The sequence below is a fragment of the Haplochromis burtoni genome, unplaced genomic scaffold (genome assembly GCF_018398535.1).
Source record: "Haplochromis burtoni strain Fernald_Lab_line unplaced genomic scaffold, NCSU_Asbu1 Contig_434, whole genome shotgun sequence".
Classification (NCBI taxonomy): Eukaryota; Metazoa; Chordata; class Actinopteri; order Cichliformes; family Cichlidae; genus Haplochromis; species Haplochromis burtoni.
This window is the reverse complement of record NW_024582795.1, coordinates 224,319-237,321: the sequence shown is the minus strand read 5'-3', so window position 1 is coordinate 237,321 and position 13,003 is coordinate 224,319. Positions and strand designations below refer to the sequence as shown.

The window sequence follows — 13,003 nt, the reverse complement described above, 5'->3', positions numbered from 1 at the left end:
GGTCGCGGGGGGCGCTGGAGCCTATCCCAGCTGTCATAGGGCGAAAGGCGGGGTACACCCTGGACAGGTCGCCAGTCTGTCGCAGGGCCAACACATAGGGACAGACAACCATTCACACCCATTCACACTCGCATATTCACACCTAGTGACAATTTAGATTAATCAATTAACCTATCCCCACAAGTGCGTGCGTGCGTGCGTGCGTGCGTGCGTGTGTGTGTGAATTAAATAAACATTCTTACCAAATTTAATTTACAGCCAAACACAGAAACTATTGTCTGCAGCTGCTGCAACTTCAAGAACATTAAAGTGTGTTTTTTGTTCACTGTCGAATCAGATTCTCTGATTGTGCTAACGACAGCTGCGTGTTTGTCTGCATCACATCAACATGAAGCATCTAAAATTATGAGACTGTTTCAACATGTAAGAGAAAAATCCTTCTCACTCCCAGTTTATCACATACTGGCTCTCATTTAATGAACTGGGTTCTCCTCCGCATCAGCAGGCAGGTGGGATGGCACTGGCGTAGACCACAGGACAAGTTTGGTCTTTGGCCGTTGGTTTACTTTCGTGAAGAGGTTGTCCTCAGTGATCGTTCTGTGATATTTTTGTGTAGCTCAATCTCCGCCATTCTTTGCGCGTGAGGGGGTGGGGGGGTTGGTGCACTGAAACAAACCAAAGAAAAACTTTTAAAATTTAAAAAGCCACCATGGTCACACCAAATTTGGGTTTTACTTTATATTTTTAACCTTTAAGTCTCAGTTGGAGCGGTTAAGCTGCTCCTATTGTCCTATCCTTTTGTTTGTGTCCTGTGGAGGACGGACTAATCATTTCAAGGCTGATGGAAGCCACAGTTCAGACTCTCTATATGTTGCCTTTGTCTTTATTAGTCTGATAACTCTGTTCACCTTCATGTTCTTTTCTTGGAACCTGTCCTGGAAACCAGCCTGCTTGAATGTGGCCATGCCTCCGTAAGCGCCATCAGCCACTCTCTCCTGCCTTGGTCAGCTTCTCTGTTCTCTGCAGAGGAAACGGCTCAGCTGCTTCCCACTCTCCACCTGTGAACTTCTATTCACCTTGGGGGTTTTTTTTTGCCAGGCCAGTACTCCTCCTAGACTCCAATCCTCACTCCTGGCAAGTAAGACTTTTGCCTTTGATCACAAACAACATGCAAAAAACCAACCAACCCCTTCGTGACCATTTGGAAGCTTTTACTCCAGTAGTGCTCCTGGTCCAGCTACTTTGGAGAACTGGTTTTATACAAAGACTTTTGAGTTTCAAACATTTCAAACTGCCGACAGTCTGTTATCTGAGTCTGTGTTTAGCTTAATTATGAAAATTGTAATAGAAGCTGAAATATCCTCACCTAAAGATGATTAGTGTTATTGAACTGCTTTGGTCAGAGTTCCTTATTCTGTCTTTCCATTGAAACCATGTTCAGATGACACTTTAATCAGAGGCTTATCCTAAATCAATCTGCAGCCATTGTTCACCTGTTACACTCATGCCCGTGCCTCAGTAACAGAACATTGCTGACTAAGCAGTCCTGCAATTGTGGCAAACGTGGCATCAGACCAACACGACAGAGTCAGGAGTCAGACTGTTATTCTAATCACAGAGAGGGTTTCTCAGAGTCAGATCATGGCTATACTTATAGCAGAAATCAGAGAAGAGAACTGAGGAATAGGAAAGGAACTTCATCCTAATAACACAGTCTGCTAAAGAAAGGAGCAAAGACTGACTGTTTGCTAGCTGAAGCAGCTTTAAGGTGACGAGGATGTCTTTAGTGAAAAAGCATCATCATGAGTTGATTTTGAAACAAAATCAAATCAAAGAAAAAAATCTTTTAAAAATATGGTTCATGTTCTAGAAACCAGTCTGAGCTTTGAGACACGGAGCTTTGTTATCCTACTGAAGACACTGCACTGAGGTCATAAAAGATGGGCGTGGTCAGCAGCAGCACTCGGGCATGCTGTGGAGCAGCAGCCTGTACACTGACACAGGCATGATGGCTCCATGTTTTAAACGCCGAGCTGACCATCTGAGACTCATTAGACCACAAAACGTTTTTGTGAGTCTGTGTGAGCTGTAGCCTCAGTTTCCTGTTCTTAGCTGACAGCAGTGGCACCCGGTGTGGTCTTCTGCTACTGTTGTCATCAGCTTGAGGGTTCAGAGATGCTCTTCTACAGACCTCAGTTGTAACAAGTGCTATTTGAGTTTCTGTTGCCTTCCTATCAACTTGACACGGTCGGACCTCTGCCATCCACAAAGCATTTGTACTCTGATATTTGTATTAACGAGAAGCCGAACAGGTGTACCTAATGAAGTGGCCATTAAATGCAAACCGTATGACCTGTGATGCCTGGTGTCCACATGCTGTGGTCGGTGTTTAAGTGAAGCCACGTTACCTTTTCTGGTTAAAATGCTGCTGCCAAAGTAAAACACTTCCTGTCTGAGATTAGCCCAGAAACAAGTGGTCTGCAGCTGCATCTCACACACACACACTTTTTTTTTGAAGGTGGTGTGACACTCGACTGCACTCTAAAACATAGATCCTGCTGTGTGTGGCCAACGCGTCAGACTGCAGGGGAAGGCGAGAAGAAACCTTGCTGAGCTTTTTATTCTGTGCTGATCATCTTTCTGATCTGAACCCTGTGTCTCCTTCATCACTGCTGAAACCACAAAAGAAGAACTTCATGAACATTTTCCAGACCATGGAGGCTGATTTTCATCGGTAGCTCACCAGCTTCAAAGACCCAGATGCAGCAGGCAGGCAGGAAACACATGTGGAGACTTCTCTTTTAACCCGTTCTTGCACAGTCTCATGAATCTTTCATTCCATTGGGTTTTTTCTGGATGTAAACTCAGTGGTGTTGGTCCACTCTATGCTGGGCTGTTTGCTTCGTGTGTAATTCCTCACTTTCCTCCTTTTGTTTCCAGTATTCTTTAGCGTTTCCTGTTAACATTCACTGCTGCTGTGACTTCAACACTAAGTGGGTTTGTTTGGGTCAAAATAAAGAAAGCGGGTAATTTCTATTGTTCTGAGTTCTTGAATGTGAGTTACACATTTAGTTTCCTGCAGTGAGAAGCAGATTAAAAATGCCCAAAGCTGACTCTTGGTCTTGGCAGTTAAATCAGCAAAATTCAGTCTCAGCAAAAATAACTATGAAGCATTTTTATCATCATCTGTTACTGCTGCAGGTCTACACGTGACTCTTTAATGTGAACGCTCAGGAAATGTTTGGATGTGAAATGCTGCCATCTTGTGGGAAAACACAAAAGCACACATAAAAGCTGCAGTGCCCCGTGTTCAGAGATGATCACATGTCCAAAGCGAGTCCCAAAGAGCTTCTGAACCGGTCAACAACGGTTGACCTGGTGACCCGTAAATGTTTGGTGTGGCAGAGTTCACGAGGTTAGAGGAAGCCCAATGACAGTCAGTGCGTGCTGTTCATCTAATAGATCTTTGCCGCTTTGAGGTGTGTCTCCTGCTGCAGTCTTAATTCTTCTCCACAATGATGCAAAGCAGAGGCCGAATGGCGGCCTGCATCTCCTTCATCTGGGAGGAGCCAATTCACTGTAGAGGACCAACTCCTGTAGCAACCTTACCTCTACCTTACCTCTAACAGAAACATCCTCTGAACTTTGTTTTAGTCATCGTGAACTAGGGCTGTGCGATATGACCAAAATCTCATATCCCGATATAAAACACCTATCGTCCGATAACGATATGAATCACAAAAATTTAACATTATCTGTAAATTCTGTGAATCTCGGGCAGCTGAAGTGTTTCCAGCTGGGCATCGTGTGTCTGGTGTCGAGTGTTTTACCGATGCATGAAACTACACATTTTTAGACATAAGTTGTAACGGCTGCCGTTTTCTTTGCGAGTATTTATTACACAGCATGTTGCGGGGAAAAGCCTGTTCTAATGTTTGAGTCTAAGGTTTATTTTTTAGCACCTGACGGCTCTTTTTTGCTTCTCATCGGTAAATACTCTGCATACTCTTTCACGTGATTCAGTTTATTTTGAAAAGTCTCAACAGGATCTTGAGCTTTATTGTGAAAGGTTTATGTGGAAAATAAACAAGCGGACACGTGATGGCTAACAACAATGCATAAAAACAGGCGCTTGTCCATCCATAGTCTGGTTATAAGAGAAAGAGAGAACTTTAAGAAATTAATATAGCCACTACAGTGACCATCAAAACGATGAAAAAAAAATATTGCCATAAACAGTTTATTTTGAAACACCACGAAACAAACGATAGCATTAAATGAAACATTAGTCGTTTTTATATCATCATCCGATATATATCGTTATATCGAACAGCCCTATCGTTAACCTTTTTTTCTGAGGTAATTGATTTTACTGCACCAGAAAAGCATGAATAGCTTATGTGATAAAGTTTATTTAAAACTGTGTTGAATCAATCAAATGTATAACAGCAACATTTCTCTGTGATCATCACACAAGAAAAATTTGAACTCTGATTTACATGAATCAAAGAAAGAATGAATCAGGCACTTAGCAACAACAAAGAGTTAAAAAAAAAAAAAAAACCCATAGTGATAACAACAATAATAATACTAATAATAAGGTCATTCACAATAACTGAACAGTCAAAACTGGCTCCCAGTTAAAATAACACATGTGACATTATCCCAAAAAAGAAAAAAAGCACAGAATGTTTAAAAATAAGAAATAAATTAGACAAATGTTAGCAGGTTTTTAGACAGTAGCACTAAAATTCAGTGAGCTGCAACATCATTTTGTTCCAAGTTTTGTCATGAGGACCGCTGACTGCTGAATTATGAAGAAATCATAAACAGACAGCCATCCCCTCCATCTTACAGTCTTTATTATTATTATTACAGGAGCAAGAGCTCCAGTGGTTATTCTTTATGTTAATGGTGACAGGTTTAGTTCCTCAGGACACATGAAACCAGTCAGACCTTTGGGGACTGACTGAGGTGCAGGACTGGTTGAATAACTGAAGGTTGAGATTTAGACTCAAGTGGAGCTTAAAGCAAAACTAAAGAGATTGGTTTCTATTATTTCATTAAGAGTATTCATGTGATTTATTTCAGCATATTTATGCATCTCTGTCATCCATGTTTTAATCTATTTTCCTTCATGTGAGCAGATCATTTCATACCCGTCTAATAATAACGTCATATTTCGACATAAAGGCTTCGCTTTTTCCTAATTAGTTTTTCTGTTACTGCAGGAGATGAAAACTATAAAAAGTTGATGAACAACAGGAACTTCAGTAGCTTTTCCAGCAATTAAAAGTCGTTTTAATAAAATTTCAGCTCCTGTAAAATCGTTCTCAATGGTTAAAAAGCACGATAAGAGGTCCAGCAGATACAGTGACGCAGTTTGTGTTCATACAGAGTGAAAGAAGAGCAGCTTGGATGCATCTTAACGTGGAGAAAACCTGTAATTTCACTAAAGAGAATGTTTCAGTGCATCACTGCGCCTGGTTTCGTACATTGCTGCAGGTGCTCATGTTCTGTGCGTTTCATCCCATAAAACCTGTTTTTGTTGTCTTTTCTTCTGATTATTATCCCACATCTCCCCTTCCTCATTGGTAAAAACTTTTTTCATTTCCCAGTTTTAAAACCATGAGGCTCCAGCTGACAGCTCAGTCTGAGTGGATGGAGAGCGTGACTTTGAGGCAGCCCAGCTCTTTGCCCTGACTGCCGAGGACCCCCTGAACCCGGTAGTCCCCGTTAGTCAGCCAGTAGGGCAGATCGATGTTGGGCAGGTAGAAGATTGACTGTGGCAACGTGTATGAACCCTGAGAACAGAGAGGGAGAGTCATGCTGTTTCATCATGTTTAAAGGTCACAGAGCTCAGGGCTCATGTTTCATCCCTAAATGATTTTCTACATGTTTCAATCTCAGCTACTGAGAAGTGATCTGATTTGAAATCAAAGACTTACAGCTTTGAAGGGGCAGTGGCAGGGTAGGCCGTAGGTGTGCAGCGGTTCGGGACAGTCCTGACCGGGCGGGATCAGCTGGCTCAGGATATCGCAGGCGTCCTTATAGTGACAACTGCCCACCTCATCCAGACAGGGCACCTTCACCCAGAAACCTGCCACCTCCTTCTCCAGAGTTACATTTAGCTAAAGATTGAGAGGAGACAGAGAAACAGCAGCACGCGTGTTAAAAATGCTGCAGCGTCACCAGCGCCGTGCCGCAACCTTAATCCTGTTGAGAGGAAACGGTGATACCCGACATACTTCCATATGCCTTTATCATGGCTAATGTGCAAGTGCTGGGTGTTTGGTTTTTAACTTAAATCTACAAATCTGCAGGAAGCTTCAGTTTATTGCCTCAGTATGTGCAGAGTTTTGAAACTCCAGTTTCCTCAGCTCTCCACATAGCAGGTTCCTTCATCAGCGTGAACAAGACGCAACAACAGCCACATAAGCATGTCAGAATTATTTTCAATTTTACAAAAAGCATCATAAAAATAAGATAAAATAAAGAAAAACATCAGCAGGTTGAAGCAAACGTAAAAACTAAAAGCGGCCAAACATGATGCAGTGACCTTTGATTTGGTGAAGGTAGACTAGAACTCCTCATCACCACAATCGCCTCAGGTTAATTACCCACTGCAGCAAATCCAAGAACTCTAAAAGAAATTTGAGGAGACCTTGAAGAGGATCATAATCAGAGTTTTACAGTTCACGCTTATCACTGCACATGTGACAAAGAACAAGTTCTGCTGAGTGATAAAGTTTCTTTTCCCGTTTCAGACGCATGATTGCCGCTTTACAGCTGAAAGGAAAAAAAAAAAAAGGAAAAAAAAACCTCCAAGTGCCTCTCACATCCTTAAACACACCATCACCACTACATCATGTTGCACTACTCATTACATTACCTTCTAGCTGCTCTGTAATAAACTGTGACATAATCACCAAAAAAACAAAAAAAACCCAATAAAAACCTGAGGCCCCACACGACACAAATTCCCATCCTAATAAGGACACACACACACCATCTTAGTTTTCAAGTATGAACATGGAGCAAAGATGAAAAACAGCAGGCTTCAAAGCAATCGTCATGGCGATTCTACTTTAGAAACAGACTGCTCACACTGTAACAGGATCACTGTTATCTGCTGAAGATCAGGTGTAGCTGTGGGTTGTCTTTGTGTTAGAACGGTGTGTGTCTGCGTCAGCAGTATAATCCAGATAATTCACAGTTTGAATTTTACCATCACGCTCTTGTCCTTTCATGTGATAAAAATAAAAGTAATGTCCACCATCGTCGTCCTCCCTGCACACAAACTGAAATCAGCTGATCGTAGCGACGTATGCATGAAGAAAACAACGTGGTTGGTGGTGTTTTGTCTCTCTCTTGGTTTGCAGTGCAGGTAAAGAACTTTGGTCACCCAAGTAACCACATAATTGTAACTGTGTGATGCGATTACTGACTTTAGTCCAGTAGCTCATTATATTACTGTGATCCTGAAGAATGTAATGTGTCACTGTGTATCAATCATACACTGCAGTTTTTAATATTGCTGTTAAACATTAGAATATGGCTGTGTCTAGTTTGCAGAATGATTTAAATTTAAAAATCTTAAACCTGTAAAAATATATGACAGCCCTGATCCGGGGGGTGTCCGTGTGTAGGCCTCACAGGAGGCAACTGGTTGTCTATTTAGTTATTTATTTGGTTAATATGTGTACAAATAAACCGATTGAGGAATGAAAGAAAAGAAAACTGAATAAAATCCAATAAAACCTGACTGCTCTGCACCATCAGGTGTTTCTTCTAAATGCTTTATATATCTTGGCAAACCGGACAGTATTTTTATTCCTCTGTATCAAACACAGATTGGAAACAGGAAGTGGTTTTCGTGCGTGCTTCTAAGTAAAGTTGAAATATATAAAGAGATAATACCTTTCTAATATTTCTGTCTCCTCATTCTGATGACGTTAGCTCATTCATCTCTCTTCTAGACCATTTCCAGTTCTTTATTTGGAGCATGTGACCATGCTTCACAGACAAGCTTCTGTTTTCAGTGTACGATGTAACCCAAACAACATTCTTAGTTTAATTTCATTTTCCAAGATTAAAGACTAATCAACTGCTTCAAGTCTACACCACAAGTTGCACACACATTCTGTAGATATATACATGAAAACTTGATGTTTTTTAATTTTGTTTAAAAGTTTTTCTTATTTCTCTTGTTATTTCAGTTATTTTTGAATGTTCAAAATAAATTCTATCTAACAAGTAGGGATGGGTATCGTTTAGGTTTTATCCGATACCAGTACCAAACTGGTACTTTTGAAACGGTGCTTAAAGAATGAAGAACACAAACTTTGTTAAAAACCTCTCATGTTTAGCCGTTTTTTTTTTTTTGGTAAAAAGATAACAATGTTAGCCCTTTCTGCAACTATAGGGGATTTATGGCATCACTCTTGGCTGGAAGCAGTGCTTAATCAATGGGAAAAAAAAACAAAAAAAACAAAATAAAAAAACCCACCAACTTTGTCCAAAAACCTCTCATGTTTAGCCGTTTCCACTTTTTCTTTGGTCATTTTAGCCTTTTTGGCCAGGATGAAGGGAGTATCTGCCATCAAACAAGAAGACAGCCGCATGTAACTACGATGGTGTTTGCTAGTTCACCTTACGTGCATTAATTTAATAACGTGGTGAGCCTACTCAACGTAAATTACACACGAACAACATTAAGCTACTGACCCAGAGAAGAATGGCTGCTGCCATCATCATTTCTGCTACACTGGCAGGGCTACGGGCCAGGACGCTCCTCTTCGGGTTTTTGGGGGATGTTGCTAACTCCGGGTCCGATAACAGGCACCACACCCACAATAGATGTGCTCGATGTGAGCTCTTGCAGCAAGCTATCAAATACGGTGCATTTCTCGGCTTTTAAAAAAAGCGCTATGCGTCGCCAGGTGTTTCATCAGATTCGAGGTGTTACCTCCTTTGCAGGGTATCAGCTTAAAGCACTTGTTGCAGGCTGCTGAGTTTGCATCTTTTGCTATGAAGTACAGCCAGACTTTGACCGCTTCGCCTTGGGCGTTTTTAATCTGTAGCTCTGCTCTAAAAGAACGTACATACCTGGGCCCGCCTACTACGCTTGCAAAGGTAAAATGATTGGCTGGAATCCGAAGTGTATGACATCTCAGGAAAAAAAAAAAAAAAGCACCGAAATGTGCGCTGCTTTTCGGTCTGGTTACTACCGTTTATGTCAGAACCGGTGCCATACCGGTACCCATCCCTACTCACAAGTGACTAAAACCAAGACCCTTTCACTCCACATAAACTTTAACTGTCAAAGTGAAAGTACACGTGGGCAATGAAACAATAAAACGAGGAGCTGTTTCCTCAGGGCCGAGGTCTAACTAAACTCAATAACTGTACTCGATTTAGGGATAGGCACACTTCATTGGGACTTTGTAGGATTCTGACAGACAGTTTGGAACATCTAAACCTGAAAGCTGCTTTTTAGCTCGCATGAAGCACATGAGGATCAGCGGCAGATCCAGACAAGACGACTTTTTGCTTTGCCAAATAATAAGAATATTATACCAGACAGTTAAACCACTGTTGAGTAACCTTGTGCCTGTTACTTAAGTTAACCCTGTGGAGGATGACACTGCTATAAACTAGTCAAGTATTGAAATGTTAGGAAAAACCTAACTAAAGGAATAAAGAGAAAGAATTTTGTCCATTTCCATCAGCTCTAAGTTATTCAACCCACTCATTAATTAAAATCCATCAAGTTATTCACCTCAGTCAAGCATCAACAAAATATCTTCTATTTTGCCTACAAAATACAAAGAGTTATAAGTAGAGCTGGGCGATAGAACGATAACGAATATGTATTGCGAAATAACTTTTTCTCGATAGAAAAATTAAACTATTGCGATAGACCTCACCGCTCTTGTCCTCTTTAAAAAAAAAAAAAAAACAAGAACAGCCAATCCAAATTAAGTAGCGCAGAGCCGAACCAATCACAGCCGCAGCGTCACGTCACGTGACTTGTTACGTACAGCACAAGTGCCAAGCCGCACATGTGTATTTGTTTGGGAAGCAGCCAGCCGCCGTGCCGCCCGGGTAATGGAGGAAATGAGTGTGCCGACTAGAAAAATCAACCGAGCGTGACCGAAGGTTACCGAAGAGAAAACAGATGATGGTTCCAATGCCGGAGAGATTGTCGAACGGAAGAGCCATAGAAGTTCCGTAGTGTGAAGGTATTTCGGCTATTTCAAGTCTGACAAAAAACAGAGTAGCGGCACTGTAAATTGTGCCGAAAGCAAGTCTGGAAATACAATAAACCGGTGCATGCTCAATCTCTGACTGGAAGCGCTAATTCGTCATTCGGCTTTTGTCAGACTAAAGTAACTGTTAAAACTGTTTGAAAAGCTCAGCTATACAACAAGGAGAGATTGAGAATTTCCTTTTAGTTCTCAGTTTATTTGATATTGACAAAAGTTAGTCAGATTTTGTCTGTTCTTCTGTAAAACAAACTAAGATTTATTTTTAGAATTAATATTTTGTTTCTAAGTGGAATTGACAATTTAGTCTGTTTCGTTTGTTCTATTTTGAAACTTAAACACTTTAGCGGCTGCCTTTTGTGTAGTTTGCAATATTTGCCTTTATTTATCTGAAAAAGTCTCATGTTCCTTAAGTACATCTACCCTGTTGAACTTATTATGGGAAATAAATATTTAAATAAAAACAAGCTGCTGATTATTTCACATTTTACTTGTGAGCAACGGCACATTTAAATCTTACAAATATAGTTATTTGGCTGATATCGTGATAGATATCGTTATCCCTGAAATGAAAAAAACATATCGTGATATGAAAAAATCTCATATCGCCCAGCTCTAGTTATAAGCAATATTAGGCACAGTTTTCTGATGAGTAGGAGACTCACAGTGCACATTTTAACCTTGAGATACTCGTTTGTGTTTGACCACCTGCCCAGGGTGTAGCCCACCTCTTGCCTGATGACAGCTGACAAAGGCTCCATCTCAGCTCAACCGGTTGATCCGGTTAATTTGCCTGTGTGTGTTTGGAACTTGTGAGTATGTGAAGTGTGCTGAATGCAGCTCCCTCTAATGAAAAAAAATAAACAAAAACCATTTCAAACTGGGAGACATTTAAGCCCTTTGTTCACTGTGGCTGCGCTGAAAGGGAAGTGCTAAAACTAACAAAGTACCCTACTGCTTCCTTTAAAATCTGCTCCTTTTGATGTTCGTTATAAATGAAAAATTATTTGTGAAACTCGACTGAAAGCATCCTCATGTCACTGCCATCCATAGATAAGCGTACTCACAGACAGAGGAGCACCGAGTTCAACGGCTGTGGACCCAGAAGCGGAGGCTGTCAGATCACCTGGGATGGAGATTGGGTCTGGAGACATGGTGAGGGTCTTCAGCACAGCTGGAGCATCAGGCGGTCCGCAGTTCTTCCAGTCGAAACCCAAAACCTGCAAAATGCATAAAACTATATTTAAACCTCAGATATTTCCCATCACGGTCAGAGCGTTCCCGCATTTCCGTACTCCAGGAAAATCAACTTGTTCAGACGTGAAAGCTGAGTGACGCGGTCCAAATAGACAGCAATCATTGGATTCACGACTTTCATGTTTGTTTCTTGGATACTGTAGTGTTTTTCCTTTTCGTTTATTTATTTTTTATCTCTAATGTTTCCATTGTGGTTCCACTCTCTTCAGCTCAGTTTGTGTTTCCGGGTTTAGTTTAGAAGAGCTGTTACAGCTCGGTAGTCTCAACCCTGGACCTCGCCGAGCCCCCACACGCACGTGCAGTTTTAAGGCTCTACGACGACTCCGGCAGGTTTCACGGATGAACCGTCCACATTTAGTACGTGAGGTCCCCTAAAACAGCACAGTGAGAGCTTCGGTGTGGATAAATAAAACCCGCACAGAGGCTTTGGTACCCGGCGGGATTTGGCTCACCTGTACGTTCCTGACCTTCTTCCACCCGAAGGAGCCGCAGCTCACCTGAGCTAAAGCGGCAGCTACGAGCACCGTTACCGCCACACGTTTGTCCATCCTCACGTTTGTGGCACAGTTCCACAGTGCCTTTAAACAGAGCGTCGACGGCTTATACCTTGCAGCACTTCCGTATTTACGATCGCACTGACTGTAGTCACGTGACGAAACAGCACGTCTTCTTCTTTATATTGTTTATTGGCGGTTGCCAAACAGCAAAATGGCGCATTACCGCCACCAACTGGTGTGGAGTGTGAACAGAAATGAAAAAATAAATAAATAAATACAAAATTCAAATCCTAGCAAACAAATCAGTCTGCCTTAAAAATTAAATAAGGCCTGATAACTTTCACTTCTCGAGTTCTTACGAAATAAATCAACCAAGTCCAGTTTCACTTTCATATCAGCAAGCTTTTCGATCAGTTGTCTTCTTTCAGCATCATATTTCTGACAGTGCACTGAAACATGCTCTATTATTTCTTCTTCTCTATTGCAGTCACACTTACTGTACGATGTTTTCCTATTAAAAACAACATACTATTCAAACCAGCGTGCCCAAATCTGAGTCAGGATATAATCGTCTACTCTCTCCTGTTCCTTCCTGTGCTTCTCCTTTTGCCTGTTTTCCTTTGGATTTTTCGCCTTTTCCTGTCTTCTTCCCATTGCTTTTGCGACCTTTCTTTCATTTTGTGCTGTATTGTGCTCTTAATCTCTGTCCTACTGCCCTTATCATTTCCCTTAACTCCATGATGCGGTGGTACCCATAAGACAGTGACCATAAACCCCACCATAGTAACTCTGTATAACTGTTTGGTGAATCTCCATCAGAACATCAGGTCTGCAATCTGAGTGACTGTCTAGCAAACTAGCCAATGATGAGCTAGGATCTGAGTGTATCACAGATCTCAGTGGTCTTGGATCTTCAATCCACTGGACAGCTAACAGTATTGAAACCATTCATCACATCCAACCTTTGTGGGGGGTTTAAAC

The 13,003-nt window shown here is 41.5% G+C and overlaps 2 protein-coding genes across 2 annotated transcripts in view; both read right to left on the bottom strand.

Moving 5' to 3' along the window:
- LOC121812108 (ganglioside GM2 activator-like) overlaps positions 1-12,080 on the bottom strand; it is a 19,258-nt gene extending 7,178 nt beyond the window's left edge. Inside the window, exon 1 of the mRNA XM_042213320.1 lies at positions 12,052-12,080. Within this exon, the coding sequence (XP_042069254.1) occupies positions 12,052-12,073 (22 nt within the window). The 5' untranslated portion in view covers positions 12,074-12,080. The remainder of the gene's footprint in view (positions 1-12,051) is intronic.
- Positions 4,393-12,145, bottom strand: LOC102291319 (ganglioside GM2 activator). Its single transcript, XM_005948389.2, has 4 exons — positions 11,978-12,145; positions 11,336-11,488; positions 5,949-6,131; positions 4,393-5,804 (listed from the first exon to the last, which is right to left on the bottom strand). Exons 1-4 carry the CDS (start codon positions 12,071-12,073, stop codon positions 5,649-5,651), a joined length of 588 nt encoding a protein of 195 aa, XP_005948451.1. The 5' UTR covers positions 12,074-12,145; the 3' UTR covers positions 4,393-5,648.
- Positions 12,146-13,003: the final 858 nt, after the last annotated feature.